This window comes from Salmo salar, chromosome ssa09, assembly GCF_905237065.1.
Source record: "Salmo salar chromosome ssa09, Ssal_v3.1, whole genome shotgun sequence".
NCBI classification, from domain to species: Eukaryota; Metazoa; Chordata; class Actinopteri; order Salmoniformes; family Salmonidae; genus Salmo; species Salmo salar.
Genome location: NC_059450.1, coordinates 39,139,017 through 39,163,724, shown reverse-complemented (window position 1 = coordinate 39,163,724; position 24,708 = coordinate 39,139,017). Strand labels below are relative to the sequence as shown.

Below are 24,708 nucleotides of genomic sequence, written 5' to 3'. Positions count from 1 at the left end.
CATAGGTATTCCTCTTGTCCAAATGGGATAGGGCAGTGTGATGGCGATTGCATTGTCTGTGGATCTTTTGGGGCGGTAAGCAAACTGAAGTGGGTCTAGGGTGTCAGGTAAGGTAAGGTAGAGGTGATATGATCCTTAACTAGCCTCTCAAAGCACTTCATGATGACAGAAGTGAGTTCTACGGGGCGATACTTTTGCTTTCTTGGGTACAGGAACAATGGTGGACATCTTGAAGAAAGTGGGGACAGCAGACTGGGATAGGGAGAGATTGAATATGTCAGTAAACACTCCAGCCAGCTGGTCTGCGCATGCTCTGAGGACGCGACTATGGATGCCATCTGAGCCGGCGGCCTTGCGAGGGTTAACACTCTTAAATATCTTACTCAGGTCGGCCACAGAGAAGCCAACATGAGTAAGACATTTAAGCGTGTTAACCCTCGCAAGGCTGCCGGCCCAGACGGCATCCCTAGCCGCAAATGGAGAATGCTGCTATTTCCCAAAAATTCACGGAGATAATTTTTCCACTTTCCAGGTTCACTTGACCTCATTCATGGTTTCCTTGTACATAAAGGTGGTGGAATTATGAGGTTATTAAGTGAAGGTCAGAATAGGGTTTATCTGTAGACACACCTCTGCCACTCCTTAATTTCTAAGATCCCCACCTGAACGAATAGAGGGTGAATAACATGCTATTCTCATAATTAAATTCAAGGTCAGAATATGCATAGGGAGAGATGCATAAGAAGGGAATAAAGTTCCCTTTACACGTACTTAATTCAGGTCGGAATCTGCGCCAAATTGAACTTGTATTTCATTATTTGAAACTGAATTGAATGAATATTGCATTCAGTTTTAAAATGACATTTATAAATTCCGTTTCAATTGCATTCATTGTCTGTGTATTAAGTTTACAAACCATAATTTCACATTTTTTTGTTGGTGTAATTTTTACCCCTTTTTCGTGATATCCAATTGGTAGTTACAGTCTTGTCCCATCGCTGCAACTCCCGTACGTGCTCGCGAGAGGCGCATGTTGAGAGCCATGCGTCCTGACCCTGCCAAGCCTGCACTGATTCTTGATACACTGCTCGCTTAACCCGGAAGACAGCTGCAGTTGTACGATGTCGGAGGAAACACCGTACAACTGGCGACCGAAGTCAGCGTGCATGCGCCCAGTCTGCCACAATAAGTCGCTAGAGTGCAATGGGGCAAGGATATCCGCGCTTCTTAACACCTGCTTGCTTAACCCGGAACCCAGCCGCACCAATGTGTCGGAAGAAACACCATCCAACTAGGAGTCGCTAGAGCTCAATGAGCCTGGTAAAACCCCCCGGCCAAACCCTCCAATAACCCCGACCGGGCCGGGCCAATTGTGCGCCGCCTCATGGTAGTGGCCGGCTGCGACAGCCTGGGATCGAACCCGGGTGCGTAGTGACGCCTCTAGCACGGGAGGCCCCTCATAATTTCAAGTTTACCAAAGTTTCATATTTTTAACTTCTCAGGTGCATTCAGATTCTGTTTTCAAATTCAGTGCTTTAAATTCAGATTCAAAACAAAATGCTGGTACTTTGCCAGGCAGGAAAGGTAGAGGAGAACAGATAGAATCAAACTCTCTGTGGTAAACAGAAGCTACAGTAGAGGCACCAATGGAGCAGTTTCTGGCGGTTTTCTGAAGCTAATGTGGCATGTTCAATTTGGCTCTAGTATTTGAACCGTTTGGGCTTTAAGCTATTATGACCACATTCCCAAGAAAGCGAAGACTCATTAGAAGGGGTGTGACAAAAAAAATGGCCCCCCTATAAGAATATAGTTGAATAGCCCTGTGTAGCAGAGCCTAGGAGAGGCCAGTACCACAGACAAGAGCTAGGAGGGGTTTTAAGGTACAGAGGCTCAATTCAAACTTGAGTTTTTATTGCATGTTCAAAACAGAAATGCTCAAGAACAAGAACTCTGTGCCCCATCCACGGGACGGTTGAGCTAATGCAATTAGCATGAGGTTGTAAGTAACAAGAACATTTTTCAGGACATAGACATATCTTATATTGGCAGAAAGCTTAAATTCTTGTTAATCTAACTGCACAGTCCAATTTACAGTAGCTATTACAGTGAAAGAATACCATGCTATTGTTTGAGGAGAGTGCACCGTTTTGAGCATGAAAAGTTATTAATAAACAAATTAGGCACATTTGGGCAGTCTTCATACAAAACTCTGAACAGAAATGCAATGGTTCATTGGATCAGTCTAAAACGTTGCACATACACTGCCATCTAGTGGCCAAAATCTAAATTGCAGCTGGGCTGGAATAATACATGATGGCCTTACTTTTGCATTTCAAAGATGATGGTACAAAAAAATACAAAAGAATGGTTGGTTTTTTTCTTTGTATTATCTTTTACCAGATATATTGTGTGTTATTCTCCTACATTCCTTTCACATTTACACAAACTTCAAAGTGTTTCCTTTCAAATGGTACCAAGAATATTCATATCCTTGCTTCAGGGCCTGAGCTACAGGCAGTTAGATTTGGGTATGTCATTTTAGGCAAAAATTGAAAAAAAGGGGCGGATCCTTAAGCTCTGTAACAAAAAGTCCTTTATTGAAACAAAAACAATGCGGCACCCCACCTCTGTTTTGGTAAAACGCTGATGGATGGGCCTGGATAAATGTAAACACTCTCAAATTTATAGACAGATCTATGGATGCAAGGACTGATCATCCATATACAATGTTTGTTTACGATTACATTGTTTACAAACAATGGGGTAAAACAAGCATTATTTTGGGAATTTTTGGTAGATGGGTAAAAATATATTCCTTTGAGCATGGTGAAGTTATTAATTACACTTTGGATGGTGTATCCAAAGCGGGGGGCGGCAGGTAGCCTAGTGGTTAGAGAGTTGGGCCAGTAACTGAAACGTTGCTAATCCCTGAGCTGATAAGGTAAAACTGTCATTCTGCCACTGTCATTGTAAATAAGAATTTGTTCTTAACTGACTTGCCTAGTTAAATAAAAATAAAATCAATACACCCAGTCACTACAAAGAGGAAGGAAACTGCTCAGGGATTTCACCATGAGGCCAATGGTGACTTTAAAACAAGTTCAGTCTGCTTTCCAACAGGCACTGGGAGACAAATGTACCTTTCAGCAGGACAATAACCTAAAACACAATGCCAAATATACACTGGAGTTGCTTACCAAGATGACATTGAATGTTCCTGAGTGACCTAGTACAGTTTTGTCTTAAATTGGCTTGAAAATGTATGGCAAGACTTGAGAGAGTTGTCCTGGTTCACCTTCCAACAGGACAATGACCCTAAACACACAGCCAAGACAATGCAGGAGTGACTCCGGGACAAGAATGAAAGAAGCTCCACAAATACAGGTTTGCCAAGCTTGTAGCATCACACCCAAGAAGACTCGAGGATGTAATCACTGCCAAAGGTGCTTCAACAAAGTATTGAGTAAAGGGTCTGAATACTTATGTAAATGTGATATTTCAGTTTTTTTTTTTTTATAAATTAGCAAACATTTGTAAAAACCTGTTTTTGCTTTGTCATTATGGGGTATTGTGTATAGATTGATGAGGGGGGAAAAAATGATTTAATACATTTTAGAATAAGGCTGTAAAGTAACAAAACGTGCAAAAAGTCAAGGGGTCTGAATACTTTCCGAAGGCACTGTATGCAAACATCATTTAAAACATATTTGTGAAAAAGCAATATGTTTAAGCTTTACAGGATAGTTTCCTTTATAAACATACTTGTTATCTTCTGTTTCACAGAGGAATTTAGCGTTAAATGAGTGTACTCTTCACCATAGATCCATGGGTCTAGGTATCAGGCTCGAAGGCGCTATTGGACTGCCCTGTCCTGGGGCTGGGGGGCAGGGGTTTGCTGTCTGCAGCCTTGGTTTTCCTCTTGGTAGATGATGATTCTGGGACATCAGGGTCAGAGGATGTGGCTGGTGGTGGGGATGACGGAGCTCTGAACTTCTTCACTAACTTTTTTGTTTTCTTCTTCACTCTTTTAGATACACAGAAAACAGCCCAAAATGTTGAAAGTGATTGAACAATTACTAAAACCATTTACACTATGTATTTAACCTTAATTATCTAGAATAACGTATAAGCTATTATGTATCTAGTGTAACATACTAAGCTATAACGTATCTAGTAAGTACATTTTCTTCCCATTTTCTCACTATGTGGTTAGAAGATGTGCACACAATACATTTAAACAACAGGATGATATCAGGACTGCTGTGACCTATGAGGACTGTTGCTGTGAAGAAGAGGACTGATGGACTGTTGCTGTGACTTATGAGGACTGTTATGAGGACTGTTGCTGTGAGGGAGGGACTGTTGCTGTGAGGAAGAGGGGGACTGTTGCTGTGAGGAAGAGGGCTGTTGCTGTGCGGAAGAGGGCTGTTGCTGTGCGGAAGAGGGCTGTTGCTGTGAGGAAGAGGACTGATGGACTGTTGCTGTGACTTATGAGGACTGTTATGAGGACTGTTGCTGTGAGGGAGGGACTGTTGCTGTGAGGAAGAGGGGGACTGTTGCTGTGAGGAAGAGGGGGACTGTTGCTGTGAGGAAGAGGGCTGTTGCTGTGCGGAAGAGGGCTGTTGCTGTGCGGAAGAGGACTGTTGCTGTGAGGAAGAGGACTGTTGCTGTGCGGAAGAGGGCTGTTGCTGTGAGGAAGAGGGCTGTTGCTGTGAGGAAGAGGACTTACTTGGTGGCAGCAGGCTGCTCAGGGTCTGTGTCCAGCTCAGAAATGAACTTGAGTTCACCAGAGACAACAGTAGCAGACACCTGTGAGTGGAGGGACAGGAAATAAGAAGAGAGGGGACAAGGAAATGATTAGTCCAGTAATTCATATAACCTTTGTTACCTGATGGAGAGGAACAAGACAACACACAGAAGTGAAGACTGTATTGGTGGAGGGGATGTCTGGGTAAAAAATTATCACCGTGCTACATCACAATCAGGAGACCCTTTAGCTACGTCACACAACGATCGCTGAAACAGAACCCACTGTCTCCTTACCTTAGTAGGCGTCAACCTCTCATCTGATAGGTCAGTCTGTTCAGACAGGGCAGACTGTGGCTCTAGGGCATGAGACAGCTCCTCCTTGTAATTCCCTGGGATTGTGAGATGAAAAGTGTCTGCTGAGTGCATATACATTTTTGAATGTAGAACAGATATAACACTCTACTTACGCTCTTCCACAACATAGGTAGCTGGGAGGTATCCATGCTGTCCGTTAGCCAGCAGGCCAAACCACCTGTTGTCTTTGTAGAGCACACGGATGGCGTCACCACACGGTACAGTTAACTCATCTGACCGGTGGGCACCGTAGTCATACAAACAGACAACCTGACAGAGAGAGAACAAATTTAAAAGGATTTAAGAATTATTGACCATGGTGGTAAAATAACTGATTATATTAAATTTGTCATATTTGATTTTTGGGCACAGTATGTTCTTGTAATAAAAACATCAACTTACCGTTTGATGAACTGGTACCAAAGAATCTGCTTCTACTCTAATGGCTGTAGACAGATGATCAGATAAGCTCTGAAGGAAGAAAGGGAGCTTTTATAGACTTCAATTACATATTAAACTTCGTGCATTACTGTCTCTTTCAAATAGATAAATATTCAGTCCACAAGACTACAAAGAAGTTACCCAATAAAATACACATGAAAGGAAGCAAAGAGAAAAGCATGAATGGCTGCCAAATATAACATTATAATAATGCCTTACTGTCTGTAGCCTGCGAGATGGAGCTCTTCTTAGACGCTCGCCCACTGGGCTGAAACCAGCTGCAAACAGAGAACAAAAAGTGAAAAAAGTAATGCCATTTTAATATATTAAATCTTAGATAAAACTCAAAGCATACATAAATCGTAGAGGTGTGAACACCTACGGCAACAGACACAAGTGAAGACAAGGAGAGGCCCATCTTGGTCTTTATGTACAGTGTACATGCTGCTCTGTAAGGTCCTGAACAGGTCTGGTGAGTCTGGAAATGTTCTGTTTTGTTCATTCTTCCCCTTGTTGTTGGAATGTCTGGCCAAAGCTCTAATTCTGCAAGAATGGGTCTTAAGCTCATTTGGTTAAACTGACCCTAATTGTTACAAGTTATTGACGACACAGTAGTTCACAGAGCTGCTTAGATTCATAGACCTGTAGCAGTACAATCTGTCTCTTCCGCTTCATCTGCATTGACATGGAAACACTTGACAGTTGAAAACAATATTGTGGAAGCTCCTCTTTAGGCTGGCTTCCACCTGTTCAGTATTTTCAGATCAAGGATCAGTGCAATGGAGGCCAGGAGGTGAGGAGTGGACAGATCTTTTTAGAGAAAGGGCCTGTCTGGAGCCACTCACGGTTCTGGGAGGTGAGGGTTGACTGGGGGATGAGCTGACCTCCAAGGGAACCAGACAGCTGCAGTTTGGAATGTGGTGGCAGGAGGGACGGAGAAGGCAGGGTCGAGTTCAGGTCCATCTGGAAGAATAAAAATAAGAATAATTTAATTGTCCATTTCCTTGTAATATATTTAATAAAACATCAAAATGCAGTACTGAACAAATTCTGTTTGGTGTAAATGCATGAAGTGTGGTGTCAACATACACTACATGACCAAGAGTATGTGGACACCTGCTCGTCGAACATCTCATTCCAAAATCCCTAATGTACATGTCCTCTTGCTGTTGTGCACCGGGGCCTCCCACTTCTCTTTCTATTCTGGTTAGAGCCAGTATGCGCAGTTCTGTGAAGGGAGTAGTACACAGCGCTGTACGAGATCTTCAGTTTCTTGGCAATTTCTCACATGGAATAGTCTTAATTTCTCAGAACAAGAATAGACTGACGAGTTTGTGAAGAAAGTGCTTTGTTTCTGGCCATTTTGAGCCTGTCATCGAACCCACAAATGCTGATGCTCCAGATACTCAACTAGTCTAAAGGCCAGTTTTATTGCTTCTTTAATCAGGACAACAGTTTTCAGCTGTGCTAACATAATTTCAAAAGGGTTTTCTAACAATCAATTAGCCTTTTAAAATGATAAACTTGGATTAGCTAACACAACGTGCCATTGGAACACAGGAGTGATGGTTGCTGATAATGGGCCTCTGTACACCTATGTAGATATTTCATTAAAAAAATCACCTGTTTCCAGCTACAATAGTCATTTACAACATTAACAATGTCTACACTGTATTTCTGATCAATTTGATACTATTTTAATGGACCCAAAAAATTGCTTTTCTTTCAAAACAAGGACATTTCTAAGTGATCTCAAACATTTGAACGGTAGTGTTGGAATCATGTAGTAACCAAAAAAGTGTTAAACAAATCCAAATATATTTTACATTTTTCAAAGTACCTACCCTTTGCCTTGATGACAGCTTTGCACACTCTTGGCATTCTCTCAACCAGCTTCATGAGGTAGTCACCTTGAATGCATTTCAATTAACAGGTGTGCCTTGTTAAAAGCTAATTTGTGTAATGTCTTAATGCGTTTGAGCCAATTAGTTGTGTTGTGACAAGGTAGGGGTGGTATACAGAAGATAGCCCTATATGGGCTTTATTTTTATTCATTATTCACTGTATATTTATTCCTCGTAACATTTTTTATTTTAGATCTCTGTGTTGTTGGAAAAGGACCCGTAAGTAAGCATTTCACTGTTAGTCTACACTTGTTGTCTACGAAGCAGGTGACAAAAACCTTTTATTTTATTTGCACAGTGCACAAACACCCCCTAGAGGAGGAATGTGGATATGACATCAAGCCATTATATAGTGACAACACATACACAAATAATTTAATATTCTACGCATCAGCGTAATCAAGGTTCCACACCTCTCATTCCCAGGCAGGGTGTATTTGAGGTGCCGTCAGAGGAGGTAGACAGCAGACTCCGGTCGTCTCTGGACCAGCAGAGATCATACACAATACTGAGGTAGCCGTTGAAGGCAGCCAACACCTTTCCTGAAGGAATCTCATACACTGAGAAAAAAACAAAACAAAGAATTAGATGATACTTCAATAATACCGCTAATACACAGAAATCTCATCAGCCCTTCAATGGGAAAATGCACTTTGCAGCAAAACACTTGACGGATATCGCAGCAGTAACTAAGGAGGGCAGGCTTTGCAGGTGGTCAATTCAGCTTTAGATCGCAAGAATAACAAGTAAAGTAGATTGGCACGTCTATCTAAATACAGAATGCAGTAGAGAAGGGTGAGGCTTAGAGAGAGATCTGATGAGTGGATAAAGTTTTACCTATGATAGGGAAAGCATATCTGTCAGCACACGCAGCAGCCGGCCTCCTGCCGTTGTGGGAGAAGCGCACGGTAAAATAACCCATCTGACCACCACGGAACGACAGCATGGGCTTATTGGGGATCCGGCACACCTACAACACAAATACAACTTCATCAAATAACACAACTGAAGACAATTAATGGCATTTTCTGGCAAACACAGAACCCAGCAAACACACAACCAGCACAGAAAATGGTGTCAATGTTGTCTCAAAGTTGTGTTTCTCAACGTACCATCACGACTTGAGAAGAACAATTGGACAACACTTGAGTTGGGAAGCAGTTGGATACTGTTGGATACTAAAACAAAGAACAGAGATAGAACATGATGCTTACAACAGAGATTCTCCTCCAGCGGAGCGGCACATGTTTGTTGTCCACAGGTTGTGTGTCGTTTCTTCTGGTGATCTCACTCTGCAGCTCGGACCAAACCACAGCTCACTCCTTGGCATACAGAAAAGGAACTGCTGATGGGTAAAGATTGGATTTCTTCTACTACTACTACTACTATTACTTCTACCAATCCTGTACTAATAAATTGCTATTATACTCAATCTTGTTAGTATTATAAGCATTATCACATCATAGTAATGGTAGTTTTGTTAAAGCAGATATGTACATGATCGGGTAGTTTAAGGCCTTTTGCAGTGATGTAAAGGGTGGATGTGTATCTGTTACGGGGGTATCTCCTCCAGCAGTCTACCACCTCCATGGTCTTGTCTCGTCTCTTGCTCCTGGGAGGAGGACAAAACAGCTGTGGATGCAGTTTACTGTCGATATGCCGCACACAGTTAGTACCCACAAGCTGCAGGGAACGGTGGTGTAGAAACAGATTGTTACAAGTAGAGGTTTTTATCTTCAATAATGGATGAACACATTGTTATTCATAACTGCCTGCCAAAAATATTTCTAAATGCATTACCTTTAGAAGCGCATTACCTTTAGAAACGCCCAGGCGATTTTTCGAAAGCCTTGTTTATGTTTGTTGACATCAACATTGGCTCTGGCTTCCTCCGTGGTCATGAAATCCAAGACCTGAAATATTTGTAAGACAGGGGTCTTCAACCTTTTCTTGTCCAGGGACCCAATCATATGCTAGAAAAACAGGTATCATCTTATCAGGAGAATGATAATGGCAAGGAGACATAATCAACATTTTAAAATGAATAGATAAAATAAAATGAACCTCCCCACATTATTTTTTATTTTATTTTATTTAACCAGGAAGGGCTCATTGAGATTTGAAATCTCTTTTTCAAGAGCGTCCTGACCAAGATAGGCAGCACCAAGTCATTACACAATTACAGACAGACAACATGAAAAACTACAGGTCATCTAACATTTTAATTAAAAGAGGAAGTGTAAACTTTAACATAGCCTATTAGCTAGAAAGGTAACTCCAAACACATTTTCGCTAAGAGCAGCTGTTTAGCTGGGTAAACAAGGGTTAGCGATGTGTTTGCGGTGCTTTTTCAAAGCCTGTGTCAGATACTCCAGTGAGTGTAATTTGCGCAATATTATGAGTTAAGAAATAAAGTTGACATCATTAGAAATAATATATTATTCTATTTTCTACTGTAGGTAGGCCTATGTAATTTAAAACGTGTTTATTCTATTGTCGCTAGCGATATTCATAAAAACATTGAAATAAAACAATTTACACTGTTTGTGAAATATAGATTTTTGTGGAGCCCCTGCAGTACCTCCACGGAGCCCCGGTTGAATACCCCTCATTTAAGAAACAATCTTTTCAAAATGACCTTATGGAAAAACGTCAGATTTTGAGTTAACATCTGGTGGATGCTTCATGTGTGTCAAGCTTTCCCCCTCCCATGCTCAGGCAGTGTCAGAGGAAGGCCCCAAAAATTGCCAAAGACTCCAACCACCCAAGTCATTCTTACCTCAAAAAAGAGCATCACTCTAGGGCCTTCATTGTTACTCTGGAGTAAATATACAAAGTGCTCATTGAAGTTGATCTGCTCCTCCCACTCTGGAATGGTTGATTGGTTCTTCTTGAAGTCAAAAGGCTGGGAAAGATTTGCTCTACACTCTCCTGCTCGTAGAATGACGAGACCGGTGCGGTGACTGTACAATACGGAGAGAGAGAGAGGGACACAAAAAACAATTTGTTCAAAATTCCCACCATCAGTTTTTAAGTTTGTTGTCATGGCAACATGTAGCAAACAACTAGCCTGGTCCCAGATCATTTTGTTCTGTCAACTGCTATGGTCATTGTCATTGAACTCCAATGGTAATTGTTTGGCAAAGTCAGCACAAACATATCTGGACCACAAAGCTTGTACAGCAACACCCATAATTAACAAATTCATTTCTCACCTGTCCTCTTTTTTCACATACTGCTGGGTCATCTCGTTGATGACGTGGATCTTGACCATGGGGTGTGAAACCAGCAGGTCAGTCTTCAGGCGGCCTGTCCTGTGGATATATACTCCCAGGACCAGGCTGTAATCAAAGTCTGGTCTTCCTGTGGTATCAGCAGACTGTTTATCACTCACATCCCCCCAAACCCTCTTTTACGCTGCTACTCTCTGTTTATCATATATGCATACTCACTTTAACTATACATTCATGTACATACTACCTCAATTAGTCCAAATAACCGGTGCCTGTATATAGCCTCGCTACTGTATATAGCCTCGCTACTGTATATAGCCTCACTACTGTATATAGCCTCGCTACTGTTATTATTCACTGTCTTTTTACTGTTGTTTTTATTTCTTTACTTATCTATTGTTCACCTAATATGTATTTTTTACTTAAAAATTGCACTGTTGGTTAGGGCTTGTAAGTAAGCATTTCACTGTAAGGTTGTAGTCGGCACACGTGACAAATAAACTTTGATTTGATCCTTCACCAATAAAACGACTAAAACCTCAGAAAATAAGTGTTACTGAATGTTGTTATCATGTTATTCACCTTTAGCCTCTCTAGGGGGTGTGGGCAGGGGCGAAAATCTGATATCAACTTTGGAGGGGACAATTACATTACATTTTCTCAAGAGCAATTCCTGAGGGGGACACCAAAAGTAGTGCTGTAACACATAGCCTACGTTTAATATGGTAAATGTATATTGAGGAAAGAAATAAGGTGTTTGCCGTACTCCTAACTACCGGTACCCAAAACTACACAACTAATCACAACAGCAATACCATTGCCTTTAACAAATCTTAGTTCAGTCACCAGTTTAAGTTGAGAGTGGGGGTATCCATGGCATTTTCCAATTATGTTCCTATTTTACAAGTTAAAAAAATTGAGAACCTTTCATAATGTTGCCAAACAAAGACTCAACAAACTTACCTGAGACTCCCTGTCTCTGCCAGTCTGTCCCTGCATATCTGTCCCCAACTCTGCTGTCTGTGTGCCATCTGTTGCCTGCTCTGCCTAATGACATCATTGTGAAACATTTCCATTAGAATTGAATTTCTTTCTAATGAACATTTTATCAACTAGTCTTTTAATATTAGGCTACTAGGGTTCTTACTTTGCGTTTTGGTGTACTGAAAAATACTCTGATGTCCGTCTTTTTTATTTTTCTGCCATTTTTCTACCTGGCTGGCTGGCTGGCTACACACACACAGTATGTAGGTTATTTACAGTAGGGGATGGGCTTCTATCATCTTATCTTGTATCATTCTATATGGGCTTCGATCTAAAAGGTAGCTAGCAAATGTGAAACGGATTGCAGTGACAAGAGTTGACAGCTGTATGAGTTCACCATTTACACAACATATGCTGCAACCTTTTGTAATTTTAATCGTTTGTTTCATATTGGCTGGCTTCTAACAATAGCTGAATTTGCAAAGCTAGCGAGCACCAATTCAGTGGTGTTTGCTATAATCTTTGCTACCCGGGTTATTAAATAAAGGTGTAATAAAATATATAAATAAAAGTTCCCTTGCGACAATTTAGCTTTTGCAACGAGACCATTAAATATATTTAAAACAATGGTAGAAGAGAGTGTAGTTCTGTTCAGTTTAACGCTACCCTTATCACAGGGACTTTGAAGCACTAACTTACATGCATGCTGATCTTGGAATAAATTGACGATAGCAAAGATTCCATCTTTGACGACGCCACATAAATGGAATAGGTACTAGCTAGCTTAATAGTTAATATTTGCGCGCTAGCTCTGCATATTCAGCTAGTGTGTGTGCGCGATTGACTGGATTAACCTCACGTCAGTTACGTGCATTGAGTGCCTTTCAGACAGTAGATACGACCTCTACGTTACCTCGCAAGCTAAGGAACTGGCAGTGGATCAAACCATTGTGAGGCAAAGGGTGGGGGGGTCGCAATCTTTTGAAACTTAAAAACGAGCAATTAAGTGTCTATAATCAGCACAATTGCTTTCATTGCGTATTATTAATATTATTTAAATTACATAGTTATGTTTCAGTGATATATTGGGGGGGACAAATCATATTTTTCCCAGGATGGGGGGGTCGTGTCCCCCCCGTCCCCCCCGGGATTTCCGCCCCTGGGTGTGGGACGCTAACGTCCCACCTGGCCAACACCCAGTGAAATTGCAGAGCACCAAATTCAAAAACAGAAATACTCATTATAAAAATTCATAAAACATAGAAGTGTTATACATCGGTTAAAAGATTAACTTCTTGTTAATCCAACCACGGTGTCAGATTTCAAAAAGGCTTTACGGCGAAAGCAAACCATGCGATTATCTGAGAACAGCGTCCAGCAGACAAATCATTACAAACAGTTACCAGCCAAGTAGAGGAGTTACACAAGTCAGAAATAGTGATAAAATTAATCACTTACCTTTGATGATCTTCGTATGGTTACACTCACAAGACTCCCATTTACTTAATACATTTTCTTTTTGTTTGATAAAGTCCCTCGTTATATCCAGAAACCTCAGTTTTGTTTGCGCATTTTGTTCAGTAATCCAATGGCTCAAAGGCAGTCACAACAGACAGACAAAAAATATGAAAAGCATCAGTAAAGTTCGTAGAAACATGTCAAACGATGTTTATAATCAATCCTCAGGTTGTTTTTAGTCATAATAATCAATAACATTTTAACCGGACAAAAGCTTCGTCAATATAAAAGGAAAACAAGAAAGGCGTGCTCTCGGCTGCGCGCAAGAAAAACCTCTGGGACACTGAATGGTCCACTCATTCAAAGTGGTCTTACTCCCTCATTTTTCAGAATACAAGCCTGAAACAACTTCTAAAGACTGTTGACATCTAGTGGAAGCCATAGGAAGTGCAATTTGAGTCCTAAGTCAATGGATACTGTAATGGCATTCAATAGAAGAAAGAAAATCCCACTTCCTGGATGGATTTTTCTCAGGTTTTCGCCTGCCATATCAGTTCTGTTATACTCACAGACATTATTTTAACAGTTTTGGAAACTTTAGAGTGTCTATCCAAATCTACCAATTATATGCATATCCTAGCTTCTGGGCCTGAGTAGCAGGCAGTTTACTTTGGGCACGCTTTTCATCCGGAGGTGAAAATAGTGCCCCCTACCCTAGTGAAGTTAAAGTAAAACAGAGTATTTGTACTTCCTTATCTTCGTTCAATAGTATCACACTAACTATTGAAGATAGCAAAAAAGACATCACACCAACTTTACAAGAACAGCGTAACCACAATATTCCTAACGGTTCATAATGCAGGTTGTATGACCCGGTGAATGTTTACAGCGTAACCACATTATTCCTAACAGTTCATAATGCAGGTTGTATGACCCGGTGAATGTTTACAGCGTAACCACATTATTCCTAACGGTTCATAATGCAGGTTGTATGACCCGGTTAATGCTTACAGCGTAACCACATTATTCCTAACAGTTCATAATGCAGGTTGTATGACCCGGTGAATGTTTACAGCGTAACCACATTATTCCTAACAGTTCATAATGCAGGTTGTATGACCCGGTGAATGTTTACAGCGTAACCACATTATTCCTAACAGTTCATAATGCAGGTTGTATGACCCGGTGAATGCTTACAGCATAACCACATTATTCCTAACGGTTCATAATGCAGGTTGTATGACCCGGTGAATGTTTACAGCATAACCACATTATTCCTAACGGTTCATAATGCAGGTTGTATGACCCGGTGAATGTTTTCTCTTTTCACCCACCTTGTTTTATTTTCTTCTTTTTTTTGCCTTTGGATTTTAAAGATTCTACTCTGTCCTCCTCGTCGTGGTTCTCTTGGCTCTTCTCCTTGGACCTCATCCTCTCAGTGATGTCCTCGGACTGGCGATTCTGCAGATCTTCTACCATACTCTAAAGCGAGACAGAATTGATTATTATCTTTATTTTCCATGGTATTAGTTTCAACTTTCAAGTTTTAATGTCACATGCACAAATGCCTTTCTTGTTAACTCAAAACCCAACAATGCAATAGCAAGTAATTTAGGCCTATAGCCTGGTCCCAGATCTGTTTGTGCTGGTCCCAGATCTGTCTGTTTGTGCTGTATTGTCATGCCAACAATATGACCATAAGGGTTGACCATAAGGTTTTGCTAAGATAGCACGAACATATCTGGGACTATGCTAGGCCTTTTACAGCAGGAGTTCTGAAAGTGGTACTTTTTGATTTTTTACATATATCATTTTTATGAATATTACTAATAACAACAGATTCAACACATTTTGGCCAAGGATCTGTGGAATAAGTTTAGAGTGTGTGAGACAATAAAATGTATTATTATTATTAATTTACAATTAATATGTTCTTAACCATGGGCAACATGGGCCTGGGATGCTCACAGGTATATTGGTATCCACAGTACCATTTATTATAAATGCATTGTAAATTAAGCTTTAAAATTGCAGTTTTCTCTCTGCCTCATGGAAAATGTTGTAGAATTTCAGGATATTAGCGTTAAAGCTGCAACAACAACAAAAATCTATCTGCCCCATGACAAAATGTGTAGAATTACAGGAAATTAGCTTGAAAACCTCTACATTTTCCTTCCCAGGGCCTGAGACTTGGTTCCATGCACTGCCGAAGTCATAGTTAAACTCCTTGTATGCTATTTTTATCTCACTAGAGTTGTGTTCTGATTATGAGGGGGTCCCTGATGAATTTGTTATCACAAAACTTGTCCCCGTCCCCCAAAATTTGGAGAATACCTGCTTTACTGCTTCCTTACAGGTTCATGCAAACCTCACTGGAGTTATGAAAGTTTATCCTGCAAGACTTCTACACACCTCGTCTCCCTCTCAGGATCCAACGACGACCTCAGCTTGTTCTTCTTCTTTGCACCTTCATTGTTTAATGTTACTGCTTCCTGAGGGGCAGCGTTGGTCTTGTCCGTTGTTGACTTCTTGTGTACAGTCTTCTTCACGGTAGCCTCTCCTCTTTCTGTCATCTGCTACTGGTACTCATGGAGTAACTCATCCTTGGGTTCCAACGCAGCCCCACTCTTGGCCCCAGACACCTCCTCCTCTCCTCTTCCCTTTATTATTCTTTCTCCTATGTATATTCCCAGGGTCTTCCGACTCCAAGGAGGCCTTGGATTTGGCTGTTTTGGCATTTCCAGCAGTATTGTCAGTCTGGTCGATCTAAATGATCTAAGTGTCCTCCTGCTGCACTGAGGCTGGAGGCAACTCCCTTTTACTCTTCCTCTTTCCTTTGGTTGGTTGCTCCTTCTCCTAGTCCTGGTTCCCATTGTTGTTGTTGACCTTCTCTGCTACCTCCCTCTCCCTGAGCTTGTTCTTGGTGAAACAAGGGCTGGTCAGGGTCATAAGTGTTCTGTAACTTTGTATTTGACCAGTCTGCAACCTGCTTAGTCAGTACATCTTGACCACATAGGTTAGGCCTCCTCAACTGATGAAAGACAAACATAGATAGCTAGCTAGTTATCTTCTTTGCAAAAAGCTGTAGCTAACTGGCTGGCTAGCTGACCGTTACAGTATAGCTAACGTTAGCTAGCTGATAACGTCAACGTTAGCTAGCTGATAACGTTAGCTAGCTGATAACGTTAGCTAATCAGCTAAATGAATCTGGCTGTCTTGCAATGTTGTTTATTTAAGTGAATGGACATGTAAACTAACATCGACAACCTGTAAAACATATCATTGGCCACCATACGTGAGTGTGATTGTGACCACCGACACCAGCTCCGTTACGATGGTTTCCAAAACAACAACAGCGAGGAAAGAAATATTGTGGATGACGTTTCAGTTGTGGTCTTTGATTTGATTTCACCATTACATTTTTTTTTTTTGAACAATGTCACTTTTTCAAGTTTAATGTTTCCCTGGAGATTACATTTGAAAAGAATCCAAGATATTGCACATATATTTTTTGTTTTGTTGTTGTAATATATATATATATATATATATATATATATATATACGCTTTAAAGTGTTCTGTATGTATATGTGTATATGTATATATATATATATATATATATATATATATATATATATATATATATATATATATATATATATGTATATGTATGTATATTTTACAACAAACAAAAAACATATATAGACAAAAACAATAGACAATTTAACATTTACATACATACATTTCAACATAAATTACACGTTTTCATCAGCCATTATTACCCATATCTGAATCTACTCTGCAGAACTCTACTTTCAAAAGCAATGAATTAATAGCAAAACGTATATGCATTTATCTTTTATGTATTCATAATTTTGTATTTTAATGAATGTTTAATCATATTTCGTTGTATATACATGCTCAGAATGAAACAAAGGAACGTGCAGTCCACTGGGCGAGAACAATTATGTCACGTGGCGTCTTAAATTCTCCATTCACTTTACAGGTAATGCCTTGGCAGGCAGGTAGGTGCATGTCTTTCTTTGTTCCACCTGAGACACGCAAATACATGGCTTGCGAAGAAACTACCACCTGAGCACTGCTACTGGAATTCAACGAATAAGTAACATATAGCCTATATAAATTGTATCTTAACAATATATATGTTTTACTATAGTGAATGAATGTTGATTTCACTTTGCTTTGGAGATGGCCACCGGAATATGTGAGAAGTGTGCACAACTGCTAAAGGACTTCGTTGCTTATGTAAAGAGATTGTCATCTGAACTTGTACAGAAGATAACGGAGTGTATAAAGAACCTGTCGAGATGTAGCTGTCTGCGGAGGAAGAGAGCAACTGTTGCATCCTATATCTCAGAGCAGCACGAGAGACAGGCTGCTCGTGCACTACTGAACCATCTGGACACAGGTATTGGTATTCTAAATGGATGTGTAGTCGTGCACACCAGTCGAATCAAAGTTTTAACTACACTGCTCAACCCAGTATTGTCTACAGGCATTAAATACATAGGAGCATCTGGAAATCATGGGTCAGCATCACAGGAGGTTGGTGGCACTGTAATTAGGGAGGACGGCTCGTGATAATGGCTGGAGCAGAATAGGTGGAATGGTATAAAATACATCAAACACGTGATTTCCATGTGTTTGATGTCATTCCATTTGCTCCGTTCCAGACATTATTATGAGCCGTCCTGACCCTTAGCAGCCTCCACCGGTCAACATTAATTTATTACAGGTCAGTCAAACACACCTCGGTCAGTGTACTGTGTTTAAGTGTCATTTTAAGTAGCTTATTGTGTCATGTTAATATTTGAGACAGATTGTTATTCTAAAACGTTCTATCCCATTGTAATAGTCTACTGTTTTGTAGTGGCTGTGCAGTACAGGTCTCCCATCAGTTTATCTATTCTATTGTAGTTATATGCTTTGTGACGGAAGTGACCAGTATTATGAAAATGTCTGACCAAATGTTTTCCATGAGGGCAGGAAGATAACAATGGATTCCCCCTGTTACATGGAGGCAGCCAATAGGTCTGTAGGCAGAAGGCTATCCTGTACAGCCTATAACTCTCCATAGGTAGTTGAAAATAAAGGAACATGATTGGTGACACGATTGCCTCTCATCCTGTCTTGTTGCAGTGGATTATCCTCTACCTGTTGCTCTCCTGGAGCCATACACAGCCCTACTGCTCTCTAATGATATGGAGGTACAGAGGATCACCACTCTGTCTCTGGTTCATCTGCTAGTGAAGAACAAAGGTATGTACACACAGACACACACACATGCACTGTCTCAAGGTTTAACACTACTATTGTCTTCCAGTGAGTAAGGAGCAGGTGATTGAGACAGGGATGCTGATGCCCCTGCTAGAGATGCTCCAGTCTGGGGACCCCACTGTCCAGTGTAACTCCTGTCAATGTATTGCCTCACTGGCCTCCTCAGGTTGGTGGACTAGTGTTTACGTTTGATTTGAACTATATTGATCCCCAGAGGAAATGTAGATGTCACTGGCTGAGACATTACAACATCACTACACAAGACAACCTACACACTTTATTGATCCCCAGCCAGTGACTAGATGTCGCTGGCTGAGACATAACAACGCCACTACACACGAAGACATACACATTACAACATTAGTGCAACAAAGTGCTGGTGCTATTGTCAATTAATTTCTTGTTTACAATCGATAGGATCATGTTTCTCAAAAGTAGCTTTCTCTGCAAACTGATTTACTCTCAGATAAGAAGCTAAGCACAACATGTATGATATCCCTGCTGAAAGATGTACACGGCTTCATTCTTGCTGGTTAATGAAAGGTGAAAGGCATGGTACATGTGGGACGTCGTGTTCCATGTATTCTAACCCAACATTCTATTCTAACTCAAGCTTCCATTCTAACATAACATGACTCTGTTGTCCAAACTAGACATGACATTTAATCTGTATTTTTTGTTGTTGTTATTGCCTCACATTTATTTAGACTCAAACCGGGAAGCAATCGTGTCAGCTGAAGGGGTGATTCCACTACTGGTTTTAGCCAAGTCTTACGATCCCCGAGTCCAACAAAATGCAGTCTGTGCCCTTTTAAACCTCACACAGTCTGGTAGGTCTGCACAGAACTATGTCCACCAATACATAATGTACTGTACACCCTGCACTATGCACACATCTCAGGTTGCTGCCACATTCTGCGTTGTTGCTGTGTTGATATGACCACAGTGGGTGGAGTTCAAATGACACATTAGTTGGCTGTGATCTAATTGTTTGCTGACATTTCAAAACACGTGACGCGGGTCACTTAACCATTGAGTTCAATCAAGAATAGATAGATAGATGGATTTATTAATGTGGTCCCAACATAACCCTCATAACTAATTCCTAGACATACTGTACGTCTCCATATCTGACCATTATTTTGTCTGCCTTCTTTTGCCTTTCCATTAATCTTGCATTACATTAGCCTTCATTGCTCTTCTTTTTAGAGAGGACGATGGGAGTGTTATGTCAAGAAGGAGCCATTCCTGTACTGGCACTTCTGTTGCAGTCCTCCAACTATGAGGTCCAGGTAAAACATCCACTGTCACTGTCTCTTGCCCTCAAGCCAAATATTGCTGTTTTTAAACCAGATCAAAGTATCTATGTGCTGCAGTTTTTTAGTGGTTATTTGTTTAGAACAATAGTATGGTTATAGCATGATGACCGAGCGTGTGCTTATTTTGTCCCAGTGGTCTTCAGCCTGAACTTCTATTGTGCTCTGAACTGGACTGATATTCTGTCTGTATTTTAGTTCTACAGCTGCTCTGCCCTGAGCAATATAGCCACTGTCCCAGGCCATCATCCCAAAATGTTGGGCATTGGAGACCGTTTTTTGTTGAAGTCTCTGCTGACACTCATGTCCTCATCAGTGCAGAAGGTAATGGTTGGTCTTAAAGGGATACTTCAAGATTTTGGGATTCAGGCCCCATATCTACTCACACAGAGTCAGATGAAGTCATGGATACCATTTGTATGTCTCTGTGTCCAGTATGAAGGAAGTTAGAGGTAGTTTCGCCAGCCGATGCTAACTGGAGTTAACGCAATGCCTGGAAGTCTATGAATATCTACTAGTATGTCCAACAGATGTTACACTTTCACACTGAAATGTATTCTGTCATGCAATGTTTTCTTACTCAACCTTAGCCCAAATGTTTGTATTTTATTTCCAGAATGCATCCCAAGCTTGCAGATGCCTCCAAATCCTTTCAGGGAATGGTAATTCTAACGTTTAACCACAGAACACACTCTGTTAATGTTTTAGGCACATATTCAACACAGATTGTACAGAGCCTTGTGGATTGGATGCAGTGTTGTGCTTTGTTTCGTAGTTGTGACCCAGGAGCAGCTGATGTACCTGAACTGTGTGTTGCCTCTGAAGGCCCTGCTGTGCTCTGCTACTCCCCCTCTGACTGAGTCTGCTATAGCACTACTGTCTGAGCTAGCCACACACCAACCCAATAGAGTGAGATTTTTTTAAACTAGATGTTGATGGGCGCAGCTGTAGCTTCAAGGTTAGAGAGGTGGGCTAGTATCTGGAGAGTTGTTGGTTCAAATCCCAGGTTTGACATATCTGACAGGATTCTATCATATAATGATGGTGGTGATTACAATCGATGTTATTTGTACCGGTGTTAGCAATCCGTATTCATTGTGTTTCCCTCTAGGAGGGCCTGGTGAATGAGGGCCTGGTACAGGTGATAGGGCAGCTGCTCCTCTGTCACAGATCCAGCTCCATCATCAACCACAGTGTTGTTACCATCACCAACCTCAGCAGCACCAGCGAGGGACAGCAGGTGATAACGGCTGCCATGTCGCTCACTCATTCACTCACTAGAATAGGAGGCGCTGTTCCAATGTCCACACTACCATATTACGTAGAATGCATGCCCATAACATTGCATTCTTACTGGTCTGCTAGTATGGACATTGGAATGTAGATGTGGTTTCCATCTATATGCTCAGTCACATGTTAACCTTTATCAAACCTAGAATGGTCCTTTAAGATGAATATAGAGACACTGACCTGGTGATGTCATATGAATGCAGTGATTATTGGAAGCCATTTTAAATGCATTTTCATTCATGTGGACATGGGATGATCAAGCCTTGTGTTGTCTACAGGCTGTTATGGACAGTGAGTGTGTAACGGGTCTTCTCAAGGCCCTTGTGTCCAGTGTGACCTCAGAGGAGACCGTTCTGTGTGTCACTTCCTGTTTACATCACCTAACAAGCTGGGGTGAGAATACAAGCAATTCATAAACCAGTTTAAACTATGTCACCTCACCTCTATTACAACTTTTCTCTTTCCTTTTCAGACTTACTTCAGTCTCATTTGGCCACAAATATTACTCCTGAACATGTTTCAAGCCTGGTGAAGTTCTCTGCACAAATGGACAATCTAGAGCTGTCCTATAGGTCTGCTTCCATCATCAGCAAACTAAAGATGAACGGTAATATGCATGTATTTTGTTTGTTGTCTAGTCACTTTATTTTATCTGTGACTAGCACAATGATTGATAGTGTAATACTTGCAATAATAAATATATTTTCTCTAAAATGCTATACTGTCTGTATCAGCAAGATTGTCAGGAAGACATGTGTGCTCATACAGATGAGCTTTGTGATGTACATAAATTCACTGAAATCCACACACTGTTATATTAAGAGTATTGCACTTTTCATGTTGCCTACTTTTGGCCAGCTAAAAGCCGAACCACCGATCAGGCAACATTATGGACTAAACGTTCAAATCCTGTTGCTGCAGGATTATTTTGCTTTTACAATATACAGTACCAGACAAAAGTTTAGACACACCTACTCATTCAAGGATTTTTCTTTATTTTTACTATTTCCTACATTGTAGAAGAATAGTGAAGACATCAAAACTATGAAATAACACATGGAATCATGTAGTAACCCAAAAAGTGTTAAACAAATCAAAATATATTTGAAATTCTTCAAAGTAGCCACCCTTTGCCTTGATGACAGCTTTGCACACTCTCTCTCTTGCTCTCTCGCTCTGTGTCTTTCTCGCTCTGTCTCCTCTCAACCAGCTTCACCTGGAAAGCTTTTCCAACTGTCTTGACGGAGTTCCCACATATGCTGAACACTTGTTGGCTGCTTTTCCTTCACTCTGCGGTCCAAGTCATCCCAAACCATCTCAATTGGGTTGAGATTGGGTGATTGTGGAGGCCAGGTCAACTGATGCAGCACTCAATCACTTTCCTTGTTGGTCAACTAGCCCTTGCACAGCCTGGAGGTGTGTTGGGTCATTGTCCTGTTGAAAAACAAATGATAGTCCCACTAAGTGCAAAGCAGATGGGATGACGTATTGCTGAAGAATGCTGTGGTAGCCATGCTGGTTAAGTGTGCCTTGAATTCTAAATAAATCACTGACAGTGTCACCAGCAAAGCACCATCTCATGTCCTCCTCCATGCTTCACGGTGGGAACCACACATGCGGAGATCATCCATTCACCTACTCTGTGTCTCACAAAGACATGACGGTTAGAATCAAAAACCTCAAATTTGGACTCATCAGACCAAAGGACAGATTTCCACCAGTCTAATGTCCATTGCTCGTGTTTCTTGGCCCAAGCCAATCTCTTCTTCTTATTGGTGTCCTTTTGTAGTTGTTTCTTTGCAGCATTTCGACCATGAAGACCTGATTCACGCAGTCTCCTCTGAACAGTTGAAGTTGAGATGTGTCTATTACTTGAACTCTGTGAAGAATTTTATTTGAACGTATCCTCTGCAGCAGAGGTAGCTCTGGGTCTTTCTTTCCTGTTGCCGTCCTAATGAGAGCCAGTTTCATCATAGCGCTTGATGGTTTTTGCGACAGCACTTGAAGAAACTTTTAAAAGTTCTTGAAAATTTCTGCATTGACTGACCTTCATGTCTTAAAGTAATGATGGTCTGTCGTTTCTCTTTGCTTATTTGAGCTGTTCTTGCCATAATATGGACTTGGTCTTTTACCAAATAGGGCTATTTTTTTGTATACCCCCCTACCTTGTCACAACACAACTGTTTGGCTCAGATGCACTAAGAAGGAAAGAAATTCTACAAATTAACTTTTAACAAGGTACACCTCTTAATTGAAATGCATTCCTCATGACTACCTCATGAAGCTGGTTGAGAGAATGCCAAGTGTGTGCAAAGCTGTCATCAAGCCAAAGGGTGGCTACTTTTAAGAATCTGAAATATAGAATATATTTTGATTTAACACTTTTTTTGGGGGGGTTACTACATGATTCCATATGTGTTATTTCATAGTTTTGATGTCTTCACTATTATTCTACAATGTAGAAAATAGTAAAAATAAAGAAACACCCTTGAATGAGTAGGTGTGTCCAAACTTTTGACTGGTACTGTAGGTCAAATTTAAGATCCTACATCTGTACATGCATTTTTTTCTTGTTGCTCATATATCATACAGAACATGTCATCCAACTACTGACGCCACACTACGCTGCCATCTCTGAATATCTCCTGATGTACCTCAAGAACCAGGAAGTGCGATTCCAACAGCTGAGTATTGTTACTCTATGCAACCTCAAGAAAGGTTGGTCATGGTTTTGTAACAACACTTTAACCAGTCATGCTGTCTATGCCTAAAATAAGCACAGAAATGTGGTAATGTCAATAACACTACTTTCTAGTCAGTTATCCTGAGAAACATAAACTGAAGCGCATTAACATAAGGGCAGGTACATGCCGTTATAGTCAATGGCTTGTTGTTGTGTTATACTATGTAATGCTCTGCTCTGCTATGTCATGTTGTTCTTCAGACAGAGAGTTTTCAGTGCTGATGATTGGTAGTGTGCTGGAGAAGCAGCTAAAAAGGGTGCATGCACAGACGGAGCAGACCAGGCAGTTACTGCAGGCGATTCAGATGCCTCCATCCTCCTGACCTGTCCACTGGAGCGCTCTCTGCTTCAGGACACGGACTGACACCTCTCTGCTTCAGGACACGGACTGACACCTCTCTGCTTCAGGACACGGACTGACACCTCTCTGCTTCAGGACACGGACTGACACCTCTCTGCTTCAGGACACGGACTGACACCTCTCTGCTTCAGGACACGGACTGACACCTCTCTGCTTCAGGACACGGACTGACACCTCTCTGCTTCAGGACACGGACTGACACCTCTCTGCTTCAGGACACGGACTGACACCTCTCTGCTTCAGGACACGGACTGACACCTCTCTGCTTCAGGACACGGACTGAGATGTGGGACATGCATATCACTGTTTGAACTGACTTGCCATTACCTTTGAACCTGACAATGATTACTGTGTCGTGATTATGTTTGTAATGATGTTGATAAGGTGTTTTATTTTCTGAGTGATTACACTGTTGTGTTCTAAGCATTTACATCCATATTGCACTTGTGAACAGTGGGAAAAGAGGTCTATTATATTTTCATTTTTATACAGATTCAAAGCTTTTACAGTTGACAAACCATTATTTAATGCCACGTTCAGGTGCTAGTCGGAACTAGGAAACTTTAAATTTCAGACTTC

At 41.0% G+C, this 24,708-nt stretch overlaps 1 protein-coding gene, 1 long non-coding RNA gene and 1 pseudogene across 2 annotated transcripts; 1 reads left to right on the top strand and 2 right to left on the bottom strand.

The window, feature by feature from the left end:
• Positions 1–3,464: 3,464 nt before the first annotated feature.
• LOC106611326 (jouberin-like) lies at positions 3,465–10,860 on the bottom strand (annotated as a pseudogene).
• Positions 10,861–11,687: 827 nt separating this feature from the next.
• Positions 11,688–16,465, bottom strand: LOC106611312 (uncharacterized). The gene is made up of 3 exons (XR_006770998.1): positions 15,536–16,465; positions 14,458–14,603; positions 11,688–11,728 (listed from the first exon to the last, which is right to left on the bottom strand). It is a non-coding gene; the product is annotated as an uncharacterized lncRNA (long non-coding RNA).
• Positions 16,466–17,101: 636 nt separating this feature from the next.
• On the top strand, positions 17,102–24,555 carry LOC106611327 (vacuolar protein 8). The gene is made up of 13 exons (XM_014211414.2): positions 17,102–17,550; positions 18,282–18,401; positions 18,466–18,585; positions 19,127–19,249; positions 19,629–19,711; positions 19,934–20,059; positions 20,352–20,397; positions 20,511–20,644; positions 20,847–20,975; positions 21,304–21,418; positions 21,498–21,632; positions 23,618–23,743; positions 23,970–24,555. The coding sequence occupies exons 1-13, from the start codon at positions 17,331–17,333 to the stop codon at positions 24,089–24,091; spliced, it is 1,599 nt and encodes a 532-aa protein (XP_014066889.1). The 5' UTR covers positions 17,102–17,330; the 3' UTR covers positions 24,092–24,555.
• The last annotated feature ends 153 nt before the right edge of the window (positions 24,556–24,708 follow it).

Excerpts from the sequence above, each read along its gene's own strand:
- LOC106611327 (XM_014211414.2), top strand. The coding sequence starts at position 17,331 with ATGGCCACCGGAATATGTGAGAAGTGTGCACAACTGCTAAAGGACTTC. Across the intron at positions 19,712-19,933 it reads CCTCCAACTATGAGGTCCAG|TTCTACAGCTGCTCTGCCCT; the intron begins GTAAAACATCCA and ends TCTGTATTTTAG. Across the intron at positions 20,398-20,510 it reads CCAAATCCTTTCAGGGAATG|TTGTGACCCAGGAGCAGCTG; the intron begins GTAATTCTAACG and ends TTTGTTTCGTAG.